At 40.3% G+C, this 25180-nt stretch overlaps 1 protein-coding gene across 1 annotated transcript; it reads left to right on the plus strand.

The window, feature by feature from the left end:
* Nucleotides 1–487: 487 nt before the first annotated feature.
* UBXN2A (UBX domain protein 2A) lies at nt 488–24839 on the plus strand. Its single transcript, XM_054023398.1, has 6 exons — nt 488–541; nt 3644–3779; nt 11658–11771; nt 14118–14248; nt 20326–20487; nt 23546–24839. Exons 1-6 carry the CDS (start codon nt 501–503, stop codon nt 23733–23735), a joined length of 774 nt encoding a protein of 257 aa, XP_053879373.1. The 5' UTR covers nt 488–500; the 3' UTR covers nt 23736–24839.
* The last annotated feature ends 341 nt before the right edge of the window (nt 24840–25180 follow it).

The raw sequence follows: 25180 nt of genomic DNA on the forward strand, positions 1-25180 counted from the left end.
TCATTGATGGCAATAAACAGTTACAAAGGATGCCTGCGACGACATTCTGGTTTTCTGCAACCATCTGAGGGCGCACTGCTGTCAAAATCTGAGAGACAAGTTTCAACCAATTGGGTGAAAATGAGGATGACTTGTTTTCTAAATTAGCATAAGAATGAGGGGATATTTTTGTATCAGTGTTGTGTGGTGGGTTTTTTTGGGGGGTGAGGGGGCTGGGTACACTGAGAAAATGTAATAACCCAATTTTCCTCCTTCTAATGTTTGAGGCTGAAAAGGGTGCTAGGTATATTCATGACCAAATTAGAAGCCACAGGAAAAGCAAAGAACCATCTGGAGACTAAGGAATCTGAAATCTTCCCATGTGAAGTATCGACACAGAATAACTTTTAATCATAGAGAAAGTGTAAACAATGTATAGCCTTCAAAAGTGTGCTAAATGTGTTAAGAATTTTGCCTGTTTCTTAAAAAATTTCTTTTCATTATTTAGGGGAAGCAGCAGCATGAAAGATGTAGACAAAATTGAAACTTTAAAAGAAGAATGGTAGGTGCTTATTTTTTTTTCTTTGTATGGTTCTGTCCTGTCTTGTACCATCTCTTTATTTATTCAACATACCATTAATTAATAATAAAGCAAACCTTCTGTAGCTTTTATGAAAAAATATTATTGATTTAGTGACTGTGCTTTGATATGCACGTTTTATTTGGCTCCTGCCTTCAGGAATGAAAGTTGAATTAGAATCCAGTGACATTTTATGAAAAAAAAATTTTTTTTCTTTTTTTTTCTCCAGGCTAGCACATCCCTTGTTGGTTTGTTTCTCACTGCCTCTTGAAGTACAAAGCTGTCATAACTAACCGTCTGGCTAGAGCAAACGTTTCTGCTCCTATTATCCCACATCACTGAGTTCTTTTTATTATAAAGCACTGAGGAACACTTGCAATTAAAAACAAAAGCACTGTGTTGAAGATCTGTGTTCACTTTGTCCATCTGCTCCACATACATTTTAGTTTTTTTAGAAGAGGGAAATTGCTTTTGCAGAATACTTCTCATATAACTGCAATCACAAATTGTAGGGGTGGAAGCTTTCCAAGTGGCTGCATGAACATTTATGCTTACAAGTAAAATCATAAATCTGTCTGCCTTTCTACTTTGATCCATTGGAAGCCTTTACATTATATGTGAAGATGTTTAGTTTTTATGCCTATTAAAGCATAAGGTTTTAAGAAAAAACACTGTAAATGCCTTAACAAATGCTTTATAGTTCATCTTATCTTTTGTGGGAGGGGTGAGAAGGACAATTCATCGTAATGATGTAGTGAAAATAGGGATTGGGGGTGGGAATTATTAACTTTTTCTTGATGTCACTAAACCAACACTTAAAAATGTTGATCTTCTGTCTAACAATTGTTATGCTAATATTGATCATATTGCAAACTCTGCAATGAAGAGTTTTGTTAATACAAACAGACCTAATTAATATACTGAGCCATTCAAATGAACAATATTTTTTTCATGAACATTCTAACATGAAGTCCTAATTTAGGAAAATATTCAATTTTCTTTTATACAAGAGTTGGGATTATTTGAACTGTTTGAAATACTTCCTGAAGTGCTAAATTAAATAAACTTGTCTGAGCTCTTCAGTAATGCTTATCGTAGAAGTCAAATACTGTATGATCCTGTCTGAGAACTTAAACTAAGAGGTAATCAATCATTCTGAATGAACTATCTAGTTTCTAGTCACTAAAAAGGTAACATAGTAAAGAGGAGTCTGTTCCTTTACACAGTGTACATAGCACTGTGGGTGGAAATTTGTACTTAATAGTAAAATGTTTTTGTAGGCTTTCACATCATGCTCACTGCCAAAATATCAAAGCCTTTTGTTGTATAGGCTTTCAGTAGGCTAGAGTAGCACTGGGGGACAGTTATACCCAGGTTTATCAATTGTAGTGCTAAAGACCACAAATGTCACAAAGGTTTTAGGGATGTGGGGGTGAAGGGCAAATAACCAGAAAATTAAATGAGAATAACTGATATAGAGACCTCTTTTGTTTTGTACGTGACTTTTGAATTTTATCTCTGAAGAACTTTGCATGTATTTTTGCAGAAGTGGCTCAATGAAAGCTAACTCAGACAACAACAAATGTTTTTCTTAGTGGCAGGGTTGACTCTGACATGCAAGTTTTCCTGTTACTACAGCAAGTCAGAAGAGAACACATCCTCTCATAGAGTTGGATTCCAAATTTAGAAGCTTCAGTATGGCTGAATTTAATTCCCTTTGTACTCTCTTTGCACGTCAGAAGAATGGCATAATGTGAATCTACTATAGGCCGAGCCTTTTCATGAAAAGAATGTGACATTGCACTCTATATGATTTTATGAAAATATGCTAATGAGTATGACTATAATGTAACTGGAATATGCTTCATACAAGAGATCTCTTGTAAGGATACCTTACAAAGCTTATAATCTACTGAATGTGGTCATCCTATTTGTATAAATGTACCACTCTTGTATCTGAAACTAGAAATATGAAATATAACTCTGGGGGCTTATTGTAATTATGCAAAGTGTGGGCCATTAATGATGGCTCCCATTAACCAGGATAATTAACTGTGGATGGCTCTGTTTGCAGGCAGGCCTTCCTGTGAGTCAGGCTGGGAGGAATGAAGGCTTGGGGTCTTACACTGACATGTGATCATGTCACCTGAACTGGAATCCATCTTTAACCTAGTGTTTTTTTTCCATTGAGAAAGAGGGGTGGGAACCCAGAGGAACAAAGGATTCCCACCTTATGCAAAAGATATATAAGTGGGTGGAACAGAACAAAGGGGGCAGCCCTCATGAGAAATCCCCTAGCTACCATCTGAGCTGGAACAAGGGCTGTACCAGGGGAAAGGATTGTGCCCAGACTGGGAAGGCATCCAGTCTGTGAAAGAGATGTTTCAATAAATTTCTGAGGGTGAGATTTTATCTGTATTCAGTTTTATTACTGTATTAGGCTTAGATTTGCATGTTTTTATTTTATTTTACTTGGTAATTCACTTTGTTCTGTCTGTTACTATTTGGAACCACTTAAATCCTACTTTCTGTATTTAATAAAATCACTTATTAATTAACCCAGACTATGCATTAATACTGGGGGGGGGGGGGGAGGGAAGAGCAAACAGCTATGCATCTCTCTCTCTATTAGTGTGTTAGAGGGCAAACAGTTTAAGTTTACCCTGTATAAGCTTTATACAGGGTAAACGGATTTATTTGGAGTTTAGACCCCATTGGGACTTGGGCATCTGAGTGTTCAAGACAGGAACACTTCTGTAAGCTGCTTTCAGTTTAAGCCTATAGCTATTAGGGGACGTGGTTCAGACCTGGGTCTGGCTCAAACCAGGCAGGGCACTGAAGTCCTAAGCTTCCAGGGCAGGAAAGCAGGAGCAGTAGTAGTGTTGGCACATCAGTTGGCAGTTCCCCAGGAGGTTTCTGTGACCCAACCCGTCACACAATAGTACAGCAAACAAAGCGCATTAAAATAGTCCACAAGGCTGTTCTAGTTATTGTTTTCTAACAAATTACAAAATACATTTTGGTACATAATTTCTTGTGTCCTTTAATGTCTCCTTAAACGACTCATTTATTTTTATTTTGTAGGGTGTGTAAACAAGGAACTGATGACCAAATTCCTAATGGTACAGAGCAAAGCTGTGAATCTTTTGTTGATAACCTTTTTGAAGAAGCTCAAAAGGTTGGTGCTATATGCATGCCACCAGCTAAAGTTAAGAATGAAGTAAGTGGTCAGCCTTTTAATTTGTATTAATTTGTTAACATGTGTCTTGACTGTAATCAATGTTTTATCATGCTGGGTATAAATTCCAGAAAACCAGCAGGGTTTCTACCCAATGTACCTGGTGAAGGTAATGTACCAATAATAACTACCAAGCAGACTTCCATGTGGAAATCATCTGGTTAGCTAGGAGAACTTGACATTGAGACCAAATCCTGTGGAACTGGAGTAATGAACCCTTTATTCTCAAGAATGATGGAAAAGCATGCAGAAGAGCATCCCCACGGCCGTGTATAGCAGAGAGGAATATGCAACCCAAGGTTTTGATGTTGGACAGAGGTGACAGTGCCATAATGTCTTATATGTGTTCCTCCAAAATGTATTGCGCTTATTTTATGGTGCGCCTAAACTAGTTGAAGAACACTTCACTATGCTAATGAGAATATTAGTGAAGTCTTCGCACATTCTAATTTTAAAAAGTAATAATTCAGTACTAACTGGGATTCTAAAAGTCTATTGGTCAGTTTTGGGCTATTTAAGTGTCTGGGAAAACTGGTTAAAGTAACAACTGTAGTGAAATCAATGTAAGAGTGTCAACTGCAAGGATTTAGCTGAATCAGTTTGTACACTGATTAAATAGGTACAATTTATTTTTGGGTAGATAAGGCCTAAATGGACAGTGAGCAGATGAGAAATGAGATGTGACAGTGGGATGCTTGGCACTGGTCTGTAGCTCTGTGTCTTTCTCTCACACTCCCTATTGTTGCATGGGGATTGGGAGGGACAGGAGTTAATAGGCTTTTTGGACTAAGGACATTCCAAGGAAGAATTTGGAGGAGGCAAGGGTCTTGCTACTGTACCTTCACATGTAAAAAAGTATTTGTAAAGGAGTATAATTTGGCTGGGTGCCCTACTCTCTTTAGGTGGAGCGTGCCCACTGCTCGAAGGCAAGCGTTAGCTACCACCAATTTGGTAAACTTAATGTACCCTCTCTACACACATTTTCCCCCCACCAATCATACACCATTTGAATGCCTATTATGTCTACTTTGATGTGAGGGATTATGTTGTTCCGTTACCATAGAAACGGGGATAAACAATGACACCATCAGTATGTTTAAATATTTGCATTCATTCCTGTTTTATGACTGTATTTCAAGACATAAAACTGGATTTCTTTGGAACCTCAAAGCATCACAACAGCTATCTAAAGGGTAAAACAAAATCTAATACATTTGTACAGGTATCATTGAAATGTAATAGTGCTGGTGATATTTTTAGTCAACATCACTATCATCTTATTCATCAGCATGATTCTGTCAAAAGTGTGTGGGTTACCACACTCTTCATTGAATTGGCATGTACACAGTTCTGTGCAGTAAAGATTGTTCTAACTACAGACACCATTGATTATGATGTGTCCCCCAACTGGTACAGGCACAAATAAGGTCTTGTAGAAACTCAGATGCCATTAGGCCCTTGAAGAATACAGGAAGTAGTTCTTCATCCATATTTTTCCATCCATGTTGCAAGGGTAATCCAATATCTGGTTTACCTGTGTGCAAAGAAATCCAAATCGTTGTTTGTTCAAGATGCTCTTTTGATATGCTCTTCAAAACTCCCCTCATGTGGTGGGAGTTTGGCCACGACTTGTCCTTTTTGATGCCTAGATTGAGGTTTAAGCAATTCAGGTCTCTATGGGTCTTTGATTTCTCGCTCTTGTCATAGAGCACTGCACCAACCATTTGTTCATTTGAAAGCTATTCATCAGGCTCACTTGCCAGAAGAACATCCACAAAACATTTGGATGACTTAAATTCCTGCTGCAGATTACTAGCAGCTTGAATAGCATCAGCTAAGTTTATTGTGCTGCATAAAACAATCGTAGACTCACTTTGTCCTTGCTGTGCATGGAATGAATTTGCAGAAACAGTGGTGGTGGGTTTTTTTTGTTGTTTTTTCCTTTTTTCTAAACTTGCTGGTAATTTGCTATTGGACTAGCTTGCGGTTTCTACATCTGAGGAAAGTAGGGTTTTATACCTCTGTAGCAGCTTGAACAGAAGGACCTTCTTGTACATAACATGCAGATAATGATCTTATCAGCTCATTGACTCTTCAGTGTCATAAGGTGACTATTGTTACAGTGTAACTAGATGGTTTGCGTTAAGATTAATTTTACTCAAGTAGGAAGAAAGGCCATGTTGAGTGATTTAAACTGCATCCTTTGCAATTAAGTCTTCTGCACGTCATCTCGTCTTTGAAGTGCTGCCTCTTTTTTATATTGGTTGCTCTCTCAAATGTTTCTATTTTATGAAGTTTTGTTGGTCCCAGGATATTAGAGAGACCAGGTGGGGTGAGGTAATATCTTTATTGGAACAGTTTCTGTTGATGAGAGAGACAAGCTTTTGAGGTTACACAGAGCTTTTCTTTAGGTCTTCATTTTCTCAACCACCTTGTCTCTATTTTATGAAGCTTTTCTTGTTTTCTCAAGCAAACAGTGTAACAGGACCAATGGCAGGAAGACCTGCTTGCTCTGGTGGCTATAGAAGCAGGTGACAAACTGTCATGCATTGCATCCCCTTCCTGTCAGTTCTTTCTCTGCTTCCACAACATATAATGCTCAGATTTAGAGTCTGTTTTCTTTTCTGGTTCAATACAATTCTGACATGTGCCATGTTCTATTTGCATGTGTAGTTCTAAAAGCAACCCCTGTGATAAAGAGTTGCACATCATCTAAACTAGAAAATTAATCCAGTAGCTGCCAATACAATTAATCTCTCTTGGCTTTTGCTGCCAACACCACGGAATTCTGCCCAGCACTGGTTGCTTCGGAGAGGTTTACATTCTTTGTGTTTTTCTTGACAAATAACACACTTCTCAAAGTTTGTGGAGTCTTTTTCTCTTTAAGATGTTTGTAGCCTCCTGTCTACATATTCTATAACTGCCCTGTAGAGGTAAAATACCCAAAGTATATTGTTCGTAATGCAACACTGCTACCTCCATTTTTTTTATTTTGCACAAGTGTACAGGTTTGTGTTAAATTGGATAAGAGCATAAGAATGGCCTTACTGGGTCAGATCAAAGGTCCAACTAGTCCAGTATCCTGTCTTCCGACAGTGGCCAGTTCCAGGTGCCCCAGAGGGAATGAACAGAACAGGTAATCCTCAAGTGATCCATCTCCTGTCACTCATTCCCAGCTTCTGGCGAACCAAGGCTAGGGACACCATTCATGCCAATCCTGGTTAATAGCCATTAATGGACCTATCCTCCATGAATTTATCTAGTTTTTTTTTTTTGAAACCTGTTATGGACTTGGCCTTCGTAACATCCTCGGCAAGGAGTTCCACTGACTGACTGTGTGTTTGTGTGAAGAAATACTTTTTTATGTTTTAAACCTGCTGCCTATTAATTTAATTGGGTGACCCTTAGCTCTTGTGTTATGAGAAGTAGTAAACAACACTTCCTTATCTACTTTCTCTACACCAGTCATTTTACAGACCTCAATCATATCTCCCCTTAGCTGTCTCTTTTCCAAGCTGAAAAGTCCCAGTCTTATTAATCTCCCCTCATACGGAAGCCGTTCCATACCCCTAATCATTTTTTTTTTTCCCCTTTTCTGAACCTTTTCCAATTCTCTTTTGAGATAGGGCGACCACACGTGCACACAGTATTCAAGATGTGGACATACCATGGATTTATATAGCAGCAACATATTTTCTGTCCTATTTTTCTACCGTCTTCTTAATTATTCCCAGCATTCTGTTCACTTTTTTGACTGTTGCTGCACAATGGATGTTTTCAGAGAACTATCCACAATGATTCCAAGATCTTTCTTGAGTGGTAACAGCTAATTTAGACCCCATCATTTTATGTGTATAGTTGGGATTATGCTTTACAATGTGCATTACTTTGCATTTATCAACATTAAATTTCATCTGCCATTTTGTTGCCCAGTCACCCAGTTTTGAGAGATCCTTTTGTAGCTCTTCGCAGTCTGCCTGGGTCTTAACTATCTTTAGTAATTTTGTATCATCTGCTAATTTTGCCACCTCACTGTTTACCCCTTTTTCCAGCTCATTTATGAATATGTTGAATAGGACTGGTCCCAGAACAGACCCCTCGGGGACACCACCATTTACCTCTCTCCATTCTGAAAACTGACCATTTATACCTACCCTTTGTTTCCTATCTTTTAACCAGTTACCAGTCCATGAGAGGACCTTCCCACTTATCCCATGGCAGTTTACTTTGCATAAGAGCCTTTGGTGAGGGACCTTGTCAAAGGCTTTCTGAAAATCTAAAGTACACTATATCCATGGATCAGCTTGGTCCACAGGCTTGTTGACCTCCTCAAAGAATTCTAGTAGATTGGTGAGGCATGATTTCCCTTCCTAAAACCATGTTGACTCTTCCTCAGCAAATTATGTTCAACTATATGTCTGACAATATTGTTCTTTATTATAGTTTCAACCAGTTTGACCGGTACTGAAGTCAGGCTTACAGGCTTGTAGATCTGTTAGTATCAAAATTGCTATTTTTGTGTAGTCAGCATTTGACTGAATCCCAGTATGAAGCTGTGTATTATCTCTAATACTCCCCTGTGCATAAGTGTCACTGAATTAAAAAGATAGTTTCTAGAATATTTCAAAAGCTGATGTGCATGCATAGGCAATTACATATTAAAACTTTCTACCAGGCAGAGTAGATGCTACATTGTATGTACAGAATCTTACAAATGGAGAAGTATTACATTAGGAATTAACATGCAGTACAAAGTATGGGCATGCAAGCACACCTTCAGTGTGAGATTGGTCTGATCACCAAATCTCAATTGAAAATATAGAAAACTATTATTCACTTTTCAGATATTTTTACAGTTAAGAATGTGATGTGGAAACAATTCATGTTAGTATACTGCAAAATGTTGTTCGCCTTTTTTGCTAACCACCATCATTTCTGGGGAAAAAGTAGTTGCTCATGCAAGACCAATAAAAAAAATCTTTTCATACATTGTTTGGTAACTTTGACCAATAAACACCACATTAAGGTGTTGAAATGAACTTAAACAGTAAACTGTAATCATATTGCAGTGCTTCTAGAATTGTGCAAAAAATGACACTTTCTCAGTTTGGATACCATTGTTTCACCTTGCCTACAGGCTTATGGCACCACTTGACAGCTCCACGTCATACCTCCTCTAAATGTAGATTAAAATAAGCTTTCAAATGATACATAATATTGGTGCATGTAGGGTGAGAACTTAAAATTCCAAAAATGGCCCTTTTTTTGAAAATTGCCACATGCCTATTGTGCATGCTGCAAATTGCTATTCATCCTGTAAATAGGTTTATTTACATGGAGGTAGGAGGGGAGTCATGGGGGACACAAAGAGGGATTCTTCTCATCAAAAAGCTTCTAAGATATGTTTTGCATAACACGTACTGTGTAGGTTTGGCACATGCTTCTAATTTGACACAACTTCAAACCTAATTCACATGAATTTCCAGTTAGTTGAAAACTGATTTGAATTCTGCACTGGTACTTAATATTTTATATACTGTAAGTGTGGCCAACTGCCCAGGTACCTGTCAAGACTATTTAATTTCAGGAGACTTGGATGACCAAACACCTTTTAAAATGCCGTACATACTATCTGAAGACACTCCAGGTCAAATCCTCCTCCAAGTCTCATTGACATTGGAAAGATGCATTCGGCAGTAGTGCAAAGTCTACAAATTAGACAGGTTAAATAAGTTTTTGAAATAGTCAGATGTGCTCTGGCAATATTTTAAATGACTTGTGGATTATGAAAATTTACTCAGTATCTGTTCATGAAAGATTCTGTGTATATCTGGATCAGAGGTGTAGCTGTGTTAGTCTGAATCTGTAAAAAGCAACAGAGGGGCATATACTTCTGTTAGTCTTAAAGGTGCCTCAGGACCCTCTGTTGCGTATATCTGGATTCCCCAGGGTATAAATTGTCTGTCTAAAGGAATTCTTTCATGACCCATACTACTTCTGATCTGGATAAAAAAATTGCTGTATGTATTCTCTCCAATACCCGTACTTTGAAAAGCCATCCAGAATAGGTAGGACAAAGCTCTAGTTGAATAAACTCCCAATAGGACATGTTAGTTCTGGGACTTGGACTTCCAACTTGGGAGCCTGGGTTCTCAACCTGGGGATCGTCCATTGGTATCAGGCGGTTGGATTCCTCTTGCCCAACCCAAACTGCTAAATGGAAACAGAGTTCCAGAATGGGGGAGTTCTGCTATGGAAAAATGGGTACCAGTATAGAAGAGATTGAGAGCCACTTCACTAGAGCATCCAGTTTAGCTCCTGACACTTTGAGATCTTTCATCTGAGCATCATGAAATCCCTAAAGCTGCCTGCGTAGATCATGGTACAATGGTGCCTTAACAAATTTGGGTTTGAATGGCTCTCTGGGAGGGCCACAAATTCTGCAAGTCACAAACATAACAAGATGGTGTAGCACAGTGGTTCTCAAACTTTTGTACTGGTGACCCTTTCACATAGCAAGCCTCTGGGTATGACCACTCCTTATAAATTAAAAAGACATTTTTATATATTTAACCATTATAAATGCTGGAGGCAAAGCAGGGTTTGAGGTGGAGTCTGACAGCTTGCGACTCCCTCCTCCCTTCCCCCCACCCCCAATGAAATAACCTCGTGATCCCCCTGAGGGATCCCGACCCCTAGTTTGAGAACCTCTGGTGTAGCAAGCAATCTCTAGCAGCTGTATTCCAGGTAGTGATGATATCTGCCAGGAGGGTCAATGAGATTCCAGTCCTGATGGCTGACGCTTTCTTATGGTTAAAGTGACTGTTTTTGTGGGTGTGTGTGTGTTTTTTTTTTTTGTTTGTTTTTTGTTTTTTTTTTTTACACCTACATTCTAAATTTCCTCATAAAGTTGTCCGACTGATTGACTAAGACTAAAATCAGCTGGACTCCATTTTCCCTTGACTGCTAGCTTTATGTAGCTTAGCCTCTCCTGGTAGTTTAGTTGTGGAAAAAGGGTCATGTCCTCTGTAGGCAGGGCTAAAGTCTTACCTACATCTTCTAGATTTGTGGTCTATGGAGACAAGGGTAGAAGTAGATTCAGTGGATCAAGCTTTTGCATATAAAACTGTTATGAGCTTGTGGGACAATTACCAGTAAGCATAATTTTGAGTGTAAGTAACATTTCAGTCTAATAGTCTGTGTTTATATAGCAACTTTTATCTAAAGATCTGTAAAGCACTTGACAAACATGATTCACAGTACCCCTGTTAGGAAGGTCACTGTTACTACAGATGGCAAACAGAGACCGGCTTCAAGTGGCTTGCTCAAGATTACAGAGCAAATCAGCCAGAGATGGGAATTAGCTGCAGAAATCCTGTGCTCTAACGTCTCTCTCGACTACACCTCTCAAAATTCAAGTGAAAGCAGAATGTTGAATGATGCAAAACCTAGGATTCTAGATCTAGCATTTCTCAAGATAAGAGTTGTTCGATAACTTTTTAGTGCCCACAATGTGGCATGGGGTGGAAGACTAAGATGATGTGTACAACTGGAGTAATGTGGTTGATAAAGTCTTGCCTTGTGAACTTTAACCCAAAGGCCTTTTACCATTCTGATTCTGCTTTTCAGAGGTGCAAGGTCTTCTGCTGTCAGGTCTAGAAATGAAGATATTTAGAAATTAGAAATGTCATTTTTGTTCCTTGCTGTTGCTATGCGTTGTACTGGCACTGGCCCAAGATGGATTATAGTGAGACTTGTGCCGGTGTAATTTTCAGTCCCTTGAGTGGATGAGCTAAAATCATAAGGAGATGCTAGTCTATTGAGTTGTTTTTCAATGATTTCATTGTTTTTACTTCACAGGCTGATATCATTATTAAACTATGGAAAAACGGATTTACAGTAAATGACGGTGAACTCAGAAGCTACAAAGATGTTGCAAACCAGCAGTTCTTGGATTCAATTAAAAAAGGGCAAGTGAGCTTTGTCTACTGAGCCAGATTGTGTTAATGTACATTGTACTGTAATGCTGCATGATCTTGTAGTGTATAAGCAAAGTAACTGTGTTACAACAGTTCTGTATGAATTTATACTGCTGTTGTCTAAACTGGGCATTAAGGGTATGTCTGCACTGCAGCTGGAAGGTGTGATTGCCAGCACAGGTAGACAGACTCATGCTGGCTCACTGAAAAACAGCAGTGTAGACGCTGTGGCACAGTTGGCAGCTCAGGTTAGTCACCTGAATCCAAGCCTGCCCTGCTCCCTGGGTCTGAGCCCGGGCTGCTAGCCCAAACCGCTGCCTGTGCTGAAACGTCTACCCTGCTATCTTTACCATGTTAAACATGTGCTAGCTCAGCTTAAGCTATCTACCTATGCTGGGAATCGCACCTCCCAGTTGCAGTGAAACCTAATCTAATGCCTGGTCTACACCTACAAGTTAAATTGACCTAGCTATATTGCCCAGGGCTTTGAAAAATTGTGTGCCCTGTGCGACATAGTTAGGTTGACCCTAGGTACAACCCCCGTTGTAGATGTATATAGGAAGAGTTCTGTTGACCCAGCTACCACCTCTCAGAGAGGTGAATTAAGTACACCTCTACTCTGATATAACGTGAACCGATATAATACGGGTTCACATACAGTGCGGTAACCCCAGGGCTCCAGCAGCGGGCCTCGGGCAGGGCTTTAAAGGGCCCGGGGCTCTGGCTGCCGGCCCCTATAAATCACCGCTGGAGCCCTGCCGCCACTACCCCGATATAACAGGTTTCACCTATAACGTAGTAGGGATTTTTGGCTCCTGAGGACCACGTTATATCAGGGTAGAGGTGTACATTGAGGAAGAAAAAATTCTTCTGTCAATCTAGGAACCATCTACAGTACAGTGCTGCAGCACCATAGCTGTGGCACTATAGCTGCTGTAGCATAGATATATCCTAACACTGCAAGAATTAATGTCCCACCAATATAGTAGCTTTTAGATGCTATGGTTACACACTCAAAAGTTCTGAAATAGACAAAACAGAGTCCATGCCTTGAAGATCGTACTCTAAAGGTACAATACAGAATAGAGGACACGTCCAAGTGCCTGCCAGTAGTTGTGGCTGAACTACTATATGAAACTGATTGATTAACTTGAGTGTAGACCAGGCAGTACTCAAGAGGTGCTTTCATTGTGGTTGTGGATACTCAGCCTGGTCAAGTTTGAGGCATATTGGTGGGACATTTGGGGCGGGGCGGGACATCTGCGACCGCTGCCCATGAATTTTTGTAAAACTTAACGTTGGTCAGGGTTTCAGTCAATTACCCCCCCCCCCCACACACACACACATTAATTCACTATTTAAGCAAAATCTAAATCAAGATTTTTTTTTTTTTTACAGCTATATGAATTTATTTAGCCATTGTCTTTTAAATTACAAATCTTCCTTTCCACGTTGTTTCAGGTCTAATTCAGTGTTGGCAGCATTTCAAAAACAGTGTTTCATAAATATGCTATAAAATTATTCTCTGTGAACGCAACATACAAGAATATGTACTCCTATCCATAATCACAATGAGCAGCCTGTCATTAGCTGGGAAAGTACACCACTCTGAATCTATAAATACCCATATGCTGCTAGGGGAAGGCAAGGGGGGTAGGGTGGACAAGCTTATCTTCTAGTGAAATAATTACAAGCTGTAAGCTTTCAGATGGTCCCTGGAAGGTAGTTAAATGTGAATAGAATATTGCTAGCCAAACAGTGTTTAATTCACTAAAGATCATAGATCTTAGTGATACTCTATAGAAAATACTAAAATACATACCTTATTTTGCTTAGTCTGTAGTTACACCTGTTAATCAAATGGGTTTCCATATTATCGGTCTTAAAAAGGAATTCTGTGTCAAAGGTTGTTTTTATCCCGTTACCAAAGAATTAACATGCTGTAATGATGTCTATTATTAACATTTCACAACTTTTAAAGATACTGGGGTTATATTTCTTAGTGTTTTGATACTTCATGATATCTTTTTTTTAAACTGAACTATAGTTTACACAATACCAATGATGTGTTCTTTGCTTTTTTAGTTTTTTCACTTCCTAGTTACCTCATAATTCAGTAATTTGCAATGGATGCCTATCTCATTAGTGTGATTTACAGATTATGCTGAGTACGTGTTCGTAAAATAGTTGCAGTATCACTAACTCCTTTTGTATGGATAAGCTAGCCACATGTTAGTCAGAACTGTGTTTCAATTTTTAGACCAAATATCATTACTGTCTTCTCATCACATGCAGAGAGCCTTATTTTAATTTTGTCCATATTGGGTTTTTTAAAAGGGAGTTGCCATTTGAGTTACAAAAGACTTTTGATGATGAGGTGGATGTGAAGGTGGAAGATAAAAAAGATGAGGTATATGTTTTAAAGAAGCCAATATTTCACCCCTTTTCCGGACAAGGTTACCGGTTAGGCAGGTGAGTGGTCTGATGGGATCTATGCCTTCTGAGGTGGGTTGAGGTCAGGGAATGATAACTCATATCTTCATCCTTTATATGCTATCTATAGTAGTATTTTCTCCAATGACGCTATCCTGCCATACAAGGATTTAAATAGAAACACTGAATTTCCTCTTTAAAGGCAACTATGCAAGATGCAGCCTATGAAGAAAAGGTGAATATGATATTCACTTAGAGGTTAGGACTACAAGGGGCAAGAGTATCTCAACTAAATTAGCAAATTCCTTGGTTTTCAGCCATGTAATTTATCTCAGTAAAATAGTGTTTAAAATTACTTCAGACCATACATTAAACTGATTTATTTTTCTTTTTAATCCCGGTCTCTTTAGTGCAGGAATTCTAATGATAGTTTTAAAACTAGACTGATCTTATAAACACTACAAATGGCATTGTGGTTTAGAGGATTGATCTTGAGTATAAATGCCCCAGGAGCTTCTGAATGCTAAACCCAGAGATGCCACTTGAGTGCTGATCTGGGGACCTCTCTGCCTTAGTTTCTCTATCTGTAAAATAGGGATATTGCTTACCACATGGGGGCACTGTGCAGAATATCAGTACAATCCTTTGATGAATGTAACTATGTATGTGCCTCTTATTTCCAATAACCAGTCTAAAAATATCCCAATTGATAACTGTTCTTGTAATTCTAAGTGAATTAGTGAGTAGGGTTACCATATTTAGCAAATTAAAAAAAAAAAAAAGGACCCTCCACGGGCCCTGGCCCCGCCCATTTCCCCAGCCCTAACCCCGCCCCTTCCTCCCTCCCACTCGCAGCCACGCGAAAAGGGCTTCCCGAGCGCTACCAGCTTCACGGTTTGCCGGGCATCCCCCAGACCCTGCGCCCCCGGCTGGCGCTTCCCCAGCACAGCTGGAGCCCGGGAGGGGAAGCGCCCAGCTGGGGGCGCAGGGTTTGGAGGCTGCCCGGCAAACCGTGAAGCTGGTAGCACTTGGGCTTCAGGCAGCCCCTATGCCTCCGGATCCTGCGCCCCCAGCCGGGCACTTCCCCTCCCGGGCTCCGGCAGCACAGGGTCCAGAAGCATGGGGGCTGCCCAAAGCCTGTAGCGCTCGGCTCTTAAACAGAGCCGAAGAGTCAGGGGAGGAGCAGAGCCGCCGCGGCCGGAGGTTCTGCTCCTCCCCTGACTCTTCGGCTCTGTTTAAGAGCCGAGCGCTACAGGCTTTGGGCAGCCCCCATGCTTCTGGACCCTGCGCTGCTGGAGCCCGGGAGGGGAAGTGCCCCGCCGGCGGCTGGGGTCCGGAGGCAAGGGGGCTACCTGAAGCCCATAGCGCTCAGGCAGCTCGGCTCTTAAACAGAGCCAAAGAGTCCGGGGAGGAACAGAGCCGCCGCGGGAGGGGAAGTGCCCGGCCAGCATTTTCCCGGACATGTTCGGCTTTTTGGCAATTCCCCCCGGACGGGGGTTTGATTGCCGAAAAGCTGGACATGTCTGGGAAAAACCGGACGTATGGTAACCCTATTAGTGAGAACTCTGTGCTCTAAAATACTGTAATAAAGTAGATGGTTTTTCATAACCCTGATTGGGCCTGATTTGTTAGTTAAGTCCTTGCCTCAGAGTCCATAATTAACACTTGTTGTTAATTCGATTGACGTTATATCAATGCTCCAAATTGTTTCACGCAAATTAAACTGCCTGTTAAAATGATGTCTGCAGATATGGAGGGAGAAATGGCAATGGCAAAACTTTGGGCAAATATGAAAGGAGCCACCAAAATTGAGTTAAATAGGAAAAGCAAAATCTGGCCTGAATAGTGCTGGAGTTTGATTAAATGGTTGAGACAGATTGCTGTCTTAAGTGGTAAAAGGCAGGGTTGTTGAGTTATTTGTTGTGCTTTGTCATGCCTATAGCACAGGGGTGGGCAAACTACAGCCTGCAGGCCGGATCCGGCCCATGGGATTGCCACCCCCACGGTGCCACAGGCCCCCCACGCCGCTTCCGGGAGTGGCATGAGGCCAGGGCAGGCAGGCAGCCTGCCCTGGCCCCAGTGCATGCTGCTGCCACCCTGGAGCCGCTCCAGGTAAGTGGCACCGGGTTAGAGCCTGTATCCCGAACCTCTCCTGCACCCCAACCCCCTGCCCTGAGCCCCTGCTGCACCCCACATCCCTTCTGCACCCCAACCTGTCTGAGCCCCCTCCTGCACTCCGCATCCCCTCCTCTGCCCCAGCCCTACATTCATGGCCCTGCATGCAATTTCCCCACCCAGATATGGCCCTCAGGCCAAAAAGTTTGCCCACCCCTGCTATAGCAAGTAGTGATCCTGCTTTCCAACAGACAAACTAAAATCTGGAAACATAATATTCTTAAACTTCTGTGTGTTCTGTTTACTAGTTTCATACAATGAAACATTTTACCACTTGCTCAGCATTTTTGTTAAGGTTTGTAAGTTAAAATGTCTTGTTTTTTTTTTTTTTTTTTCCTGTTAGTCGAATCAATGGTATATTGTAGCTTGTTGCCTTTGTAAAAGTAGTAAATATGATGCTAGTCTTGGAAACCTAGGCCATGCTTGGGGAGGAGTGGGGTGGGTGTCACGCACTTGCTTTCATAAATTAACACTTGCTATCCTATAGAATGTTATGATTCATTAAGGCAGGTATTCATTACTACTGAGAGAAAGGGTGCTATTTTCACTGATTATAGGAAGGGACAGAATTCCTGAGGCAGATCGTGGGCTACAGCATTAATAGTCCAGGATTTGCTCCAGTGTGACTTCAGCTGCACTATAAAATTTAGGTCTGGTCTACACTAAAAAAGTTAAGTTGACCCATCTGTCTTTCAAAGATGTGAAAAATTCACATCCTTGAGCAGTGTAGTAACACCCAGTGTAGACAGAGCTAGGTCGACAAGAGAAACACTCCCATTGGCATAGGTAGTGTCTACACTGAAACGCTATTCACAGCTGCAGTATTTCAAGTGTAGACAAGCCCTTACTCTCCACACTTGCAGTTGTGTAGTTTACCAAGAGAATTTAAAAGAGAATTGTAGAAAGAACCAAACGTACAACTGGACAGTCTCCTTAAACTTGTGACTGATACGCAGAGTGAGTTAAAGCTTCTTTTATTAATATCCAGCAGTCCTAATAGACATGCTACCAACACTTCTGTTGGGCTAATTCTTAGCCCCAACAATGGAAGATGTGGTAGGGCAAATATTGTAGTCCTTGGACACATCTGCCAGTGACTTCTTGAGGCAAAGTTTCTATTGAAAGATGAGATGGCAGGATTGGAACCAGTCTGTTACACTTATGCATGCATACAAATATTCAGCTGAACAACTATATTTTTTTTCTTTTGTTATGCAGGAGGGCTCAATGAGACCTAGTTTTGAGTCCATTAAAATACTTTATTATTAATGGTGTAACTAATGGCTATATTATTTTTTTATCATCTGTAAGTTAGTATGCTGGTGTTGCCCTACTGTGTTTAATGGTTTTGTGATTTGTAATAGAAAAGTTTTGGTTCTGAATCTCGGTAAGCTTAAGATGTAACTTTAAAATTATATCCCAGAAATACATTAAACAAAAAGACAGACTAAAATCTCTTGTGGCAAAAGCAGATTTACCCTCTAACCCCACTAGGGTAAAACAATGTGTGTCATAAACCTTTTACCATTAGACTGGGCAAAGCACTAGAAAACTTACTTTGAGGAGCAATCTTGTATTGGCAGGGGATAGATCAAAGGGTCTAATGTCTTTTGAGAATCTCGTAAATTAAAGATGAGAGAGAGAATGTAAAATGAACAAGCCTTTAAAAGCAATGATGTTTCTTAAAGGTAAGAAGACTTGTATTTTAGCCTCCTTTCCCGCCACTAGAGGGCTTTAAACATCAGTTTTGCAAGACGGTGATTCTAGGTACAGTACAGTAACTCCTCACTTAAAGTCGTCCTGCTTAACGTTGTTTCACTGTTACATTGCTGATCAATTAGGGAACATGCTCGTTTAAAGTTGTGCATTGCTCCCTTTAACGTCATTTGGCAGCCACCTGCTTTGTCCACTGCTTGCAAGAAGAGCAGCCCATTGCAGCTAGCTGGTGGGGGCTTGGAACCAGGGTGGACCGGCAGCCCCCTATCAGCTCCCCACTCCCTTAAGTTCCCCGTGCAGCAGCTGCCCAGCAGGCTATCAATTGCCTGCCAGCAGTTCAGCTGTCCCTCCCCCCACTGCCCTGTGCTGCTCCTGTCCTCTGCCTTGGAGCTGCTCCCCGAGACTCCTGCTTGCTGTGCGGGCGGGGGGGGGGGAGGGAGAGGGGCTGTTAGGGTGTCCCCCTCTCCCCTGCACCCCGCTTACCCTATCTTCCATAAAGCAGGGAGGGACACACAACAGAGCTCAGGATGGAGGGAGCTCGCTGGCAGCAGCTGCAGTCTCAGCAAGCTGACCTAATTTAACAAGGCAGTGTACTTAAAGGGGAAATGCGCATCTCTCTCACACACAGGGTGTGTGTCGGAGTCTGCAATGCAGTCTCCCTTCCCTCCATTCCTGCTGCCTTGTGTGAGAGCTCAGCCAATTGCTAGTTCATCATTTAGCAGTAAGGCATTCCCTGGGAAATATCCCACCTTCTGACTCCTCCACCTCAGCCAAGCTTCACAATCATCATCACTGTGTACCAGTATTAAATTGTTTAAAACTTATAGTGTGTGTGTCTTTTGTCTGGTGAAAAAAATTTCCCTGGAACCTACCCCCTCATTTACATTAATTCTTATGGGGAAATTGGATTTGCTTAACATCGTTTCGCTCAAAGTCACATTTTTCAGGAACATAACTACAATGTTAAGTGAGGAGTTACTGTACAGGAATACACTTGAAAACTAGACTGTTAGCTTTTTAACTTATTCCCCATACTTGGATTAACATTTGGCAGCTCTGAAGTATTTTTTCTACAGTAGAACTAGCTGCTCTAATAATCAGTTATATAAGGTGTCAAAAATGGCTTCTCAATCATATTTTCGCGAGACAGTCGACCACTTCATACATGGGCAGCTGAAGTTGCCCATTGTTAGATTTAGATGTATTTCTGTTCTCCCTCAATGCTGCACATGCAACATTTATTTTTGTGGTCTGGAAAACCATTGTAGTTTAATTAGGTGCTTTTAAGGTTAAGCAAGAGGAACAAAAGAGCAGGATATGAGAAAAGACTAGAAAGGTGGATTAGAACTGATAGATGACTGCTGACAAGTGATTTTAATACTGATTTTGAATGATCAAATTAACCTGTAAGACTTTTTGGTTTTCCATTGTACCTCTGTGTTTTACCTAAACCTAAATATTTGTAGTCTAAGTGCAATACATCTCGGATTACAACATGTAATGCCGATCAATCAGCCATGATACAATTTAAAAAGTTAGACCACATAAACAGAGGAAGCCATATTTAACCTTTAATATCTAAAATTATTACATTGGACCGCTTATTGCAAGTATGTTTATAAATTATAAGATTTAGGACTAGCCTTTATTTCAGTGTTTAGAGATTTATTCTACCACTCTTAGAACACAGTACACATCACTAATGGGTGATGTGTAATCTATTTTTTATGTTTTATAAAAAGGTAAGTACCACACACATCACAGTTAAGCCCTCCAACAAATTACCGTTAGCCTGCAAATTCTTCAGTCAAACTCCTGAAAGTGTTACTTTATTTCCTCCCAGTGAAGGAGACATAGGCAACGGAACATCAAGTCCTGTTGTTTAGGCATTTAATTCTACATCTTATCTTTATCACTTAAATATCTCTCTCAATCTCTTTAATTATTTAAAATAGTCTTCATTTTCATTAACAGAAATAGGATCTTCTCTCCCTTAACATCATGTTTGAAGCTGTCAAGTTGAAGAGTTGTTGCATCTCTCTAGTAAAGCCTCAACCTCAATTTGTATTCCTAGGCTTGCTGCACATGAGTTGTTAGTACACTCTGACAGGATTTAGAACCTCCTAGAAATGTTTCAGTTCAGTCAAAAAAATAGATGTGGTAATGACTGCTCTAGCTTATGATTTTATGTGGATTGCATAATCTTGTTTGGCTCTTCTTTCCAGTGCGACTCCAAGAATAATTTCTAAAGTGAAAAAGGACCTTGAAGCTGAGAACAAAAGGCCTCTTCCTTCAGTAACGCTAAGCGATTTGGAACCAGTCACTAATATCCAGATCTGGTTAGCAGATGGGGAAAGGATAGTACAAAAGTTTAATGTTTCTCATAGGTAAGATTATCTTATCACTGTCCTATATAGGCACTGGAGGTGACTACCCCATTAACCCTTTTACACTAACATGTCTAGAAATTCTGTAAGTACGTATTTGACCCCTCATCATCTGAGTTCCTCTGAGATACACAAAAATAAAAATGACTTTTTTTTGTCCTTCCAAGCCTGTAGGATAAACCGATCAAATTCCGTGTGTACCCATGTGCAGCAGAAGGGAAAACAAAATGTAACTGCCAATGAATATAACAGACTGCCAAGTTAATTGATCAAGATCTGCGTAATACCAATTTATCAAGGCATAACTGTTGGATTTTTGTCATTTTACTGGGAGTTAAGTGTTTTTGAGGAGTCTATAATTCCTTGATGCAGGTTCTGTTATAGGGGATCTTTTAGGGGCAGTACAGACTTTTATTGTTTTGTTTTAGTTTATCTTTTTTAAGACCATTGGTCTTCAAAAAGACAAGTGTCTTCCAGGAAGTTCCTCCAAAGAATTTGTATGAGAAACTCACTAATAAAAGCAGTTGATTGCTTATGGCTGGGATTAAACACTAGTGGCAGGTGAGGATGGGTGGACAGCATGACAGACCTGAGGGCTTGAAAAATCCACTTGCCTGGGAAATAGAAAACACTCCCTGGTAAATGCAATCAATGTTTAAGTGCCTACGCTTTCACTCTTTAAAATTAAGTAAATTTTTCTAGCCCTTATGGCTGCAGAGAGAACCTTCCAGATATGAACTTATTCTAACCTAGTGTCTGCAGGCTGAGGAAGAGGATTCAGAGCCACTGCTCCTAGCTTTCCTAAGCATCAGCAGAGGTGAAAAGGACCAGAATCCTCATCAACTTTCATTGCTGCTATTGAGAACCCCTGTGGGCAGCAATGATGGCAGATTCAGATTGATTGTGCTGCTGAGGCAATCGGTTTCTGGGCCAGCCTCAGCAGCAGAGGCTGGAAGGGAGAGGTAGAGGAGCAGAAATGCACACCCGACAAAGCAGCCAGGAAACTGAGGGAGAAGAACAGTAGTGGAAACCTCATCCACCCTTAAGCTTATGTCCAAATAAATCTGTTAGTCTTTAAGGTGCCACCAGACTCCTTGTTGTGTTTGTAGATACAGACTAACACGGCTACTCCCTGATGCTTGTCATCCACCCTTCATCAGCTGGGAGGTTGAGGTAAAGGGTGAAAAACAGGAGATAATGTTTCTCGTCTCTCTCCGCAGTCAAGGGGAGTTATGGGAGGTGATCCAGATTTTAAGAACAGGAGTACTTGAGGCATCTTAAGAGACCCCTGAGCAGGGTCCAAGCTCAGAACGCTGGTGGAATTCCAGCATCCTGCAGGGGGGAGAGCACTCATCTAGGTGTCTGTCCTGACAGTGTGGGTGGAACACTTCAAACCAGTCTGTGGCTAATATGTCTACTGGGTGTCTAGTAAAACTTCCAAGCCCTGCAATTGACTGTGATAAGGCAGTAGTTCAGTGTACACACTTTTTTTTTAGGGGAAAGTAGGATCCACTACTAAAGGAGATTGGGTTGAACTAAAACCTTCAGTGACCTTTTCCTATAATTTACTATGCTGATAGCACTACTGTAATATATAGAATGAAGATCTTGTGCTATATGTCTTTCTGAAGCGATTAAAGGGACCATAAAGCTTACCTTCAACACCAGTTCAGGTTGTATTTCTCTCTAGTACACTGTATATTGGTTTATATCCAGTCAGGATGGCAGACTAAGGAAGACTTAGCAGTTGCAGGCTGTCTCTGAATTCAGCAAGATGCTAGAGGTCTGCGAGGATCCATTTGTTAGTATTCACGGTCTCTAAAGATCTCTAAAGTCGTATAATCCAAATAAGTCCATTACTATAGTGGATCCTTATTATTAATGAGGGGTGCATTTGCATTTTGATTATTAAACCCATTATTGGAGGGCTCAATATTTTTCCTATTCCAAAATGAATAGGATTAAAATTCTTAATATAAATTTTCATCCTAGTGCAAATAGATGCATCTTAAAAGTTCTTCAGACCAGTCTTATCTGACAAATTTGTACTTGGTATGAGTAGAACAGCCCCTTTCACATAGCCATATTGTCAGAAAACATTTAAAACAATGACACCTGTAACGTGACCCAATATAACATGAATTCGGTTATAACGCAGTAAAGCAGCACTCCGGGGGGGCAGGGCTGTGCACTCTGGTGGATCAAAGCAAGTTCGATATAACGTGGTTTCACCTATAACGGAGTAAGATTTTTTTGGCTCCCGAGGACAGCGTTATATCGGGGTAGAGGTGTACTCTATCATAACTTGTATTTGTGGTAGTGCACCAGTGAGCTTCTGTGGTCTGTACATATACATGCACTGTATTTAAAAATTTCTTTTTTATAGAAATGTTAAGGCAAATTCAAGGGACTTGTCTTTATGGTGCTATGATATCCTTAACCATTATTATCATAAACATGTTTTTTCATTGGCAGTCCAGAAAAAGGCTTAAAGCACTCTCTAGTATTTGTACTGCTGTGCTTGGGTTAAGGTTTGAGTTAAGAAAAAACCATTGTGCTTCTGACCTTAAATAGTTAAAGTCTAAATTCCACAACTTCCATATCTAACATTAATGTAGTTCTGGTGAAGGGTCCCAGGGCACATGCCTGAAGTCACAGAGCAGGTAGAATTTCAGGGTATTTTATGTGCAGAATTAAGGAGAAACCAGAATGAAGGCACTAAAGAATTTGTAGTGTTCAGCTAGCATGCCAGTTGCTGAGTCATAGTGAGTGCTGTGGGAATGTGTTGTGTAGGTTACCTATAGGGGTTTATTGCAACTCGTGGCTGCAAAGAAGAATATGTATAATATAGAAAAATTAGTTCCACTAGCTGTGCAAGAATCATACTTTGGAAACTGCCACAGAGCCTGCATAAGTGCTGCATGGAGTGCATGACTTGTGCTCAACCCCCACACCTCTTGAAAACAATTGACTCAAATACTTAGAAGCATTGTAACTTGCTGGGTGTTTTTTTTTTTTTTTTTTTTTTTTTTTTTTTTTTTCTCCTTCTCCTTTTCAGAATAAGCCATGTCAGAGACTTCATAACAAAATATCAAGGATCGCAGGGAAGTGTTCCCTTCAGCCTGACCACATCTCTTCCTTTCCTAGAGCTGCTGGATGAGACTCTCACTCTGGAGGAAGCTAATTTGCAAAACGCTGTTATCGTTCAGAGACTTCAGAAAACTGAGCCTTTCAGAAGTTTTTCATAGTCTTTTTGGTTTTAAGAGTACCTTGATTATGATCGTAGAACTGCTGCTACAAGTAATGGCCAAAAAACCATAAAGACTTACCCGAACAAATTAGCTTTCAACTCACCAAAAGGCTACATATAAGTTGAACTAAACTAGACAAAACCAAAAAAAACCTGAACAGCAATATCTGGATGCACTGTATCATCTCCACAAAGCTGCACTCTTCTTAAAGAGCAAAATGTGCGTGTTGTGCTGTAGTTTGAGGTATTTTCTAAGCATTTCAGTGTTTGGAGACCGGCAATAATGAAGCAGAGGTAACCTAGTAAGACAGGGCCCATCATCTAAGTTCCTCCTAGCTAGAAAGCACTGATGGCCTTTTAAAGGGATGTTTGGGTTAAAATCATAATTCTAAAATACTTTTGTGTTACTAACAGCAATTTAAGTGAAAATTAAGTCTAATTTAATAATTTTATTTTTTCACTTCAGTTTGGACAGTGAAACTAAACCACTTGGTTTCACTCCTGTTTCTATCAGTCAGTTTCAGCTTGTGATTCTCTTACACTAACATTTAGATTACAGATGCTTCAATTACAGACTTACATTTAAACACTTTTCACTATTTCCATAGAAACTCTTGATTTAAAGAAATCATGAAAAGCTACTGCAATTAAGTTTAACAAAATCTAAATTTTGGGACTTCCCTTTCAAAGCCTGTATTACACTTGTGCACGTGAGAAATCTCAAGACAAGAATGAGTTGGATCCATTGCATACTGTACATGAGGTATTACATCATAAACTCCTGAGGTTTGCTTTTCCTAATGGTTGAATTAGCTGCTTGCCTCACTGGCAACTCTGTTCCCATCCCCAAGACATGGAATGTCATAACAGGTGTGCTTTGAACTACTTGTGTCACTAGCAGCGTAATCCATTCTGAACCATGCAAGACACAAGCATGACACGCAGAGCTGGTAGATGGTTATAGAGAAATATTATATATAGTGAAAATACAAACCATCTATGCCAAATTGCCAGCTATGGGCAGAGCCAATTTGCACATGTAAGTCTTCCAATAACATTTTAAAACCCTTATTTGGCAATAAAGCTATTTCCTTCTCCTCTATTCATTTGTTTGTTCTTTATATCAGTCCTCACTTTCTGTTTGTTTGGTTTATTTTGCAACTTATAAAATATGCCCATTGTCCGCTTTTAATTCATGTCCCTTGGCCAATTACAATTAGTGTGCCATACAATACCTGTTGAGAAACCAATAGAAGGACTGTGTAGATTTTTGCATACAGTTTTGCTAGACAGTTTGCATGAATCATTAAGTTCAGTAGTGTGTGAATTTGTGAATGGAGCCATAAAGGTCTGTTAGATGTGGATTCCCGCCCCCCCCTCCCCCCCCCCCATGGATCCTTCAATGAAGAGTAACTGATTTTGTGCTGCATTCAAAAGGGAAAA

Source organism: Malaclemys terrapin, chromosome 3 (genome assembly GCF_027887155.1).
Source record: "Malaclemys terrapin pileata isolate rMalTer1 chromosome 3, rMalTer1.hap1, whole genome shotgun sequence".
Lineage (NCBI taxonomy): Eukaryota > Metazoa > Chordata > Testudines > Emydidae > Malaclemys > Malaclemys terrapin.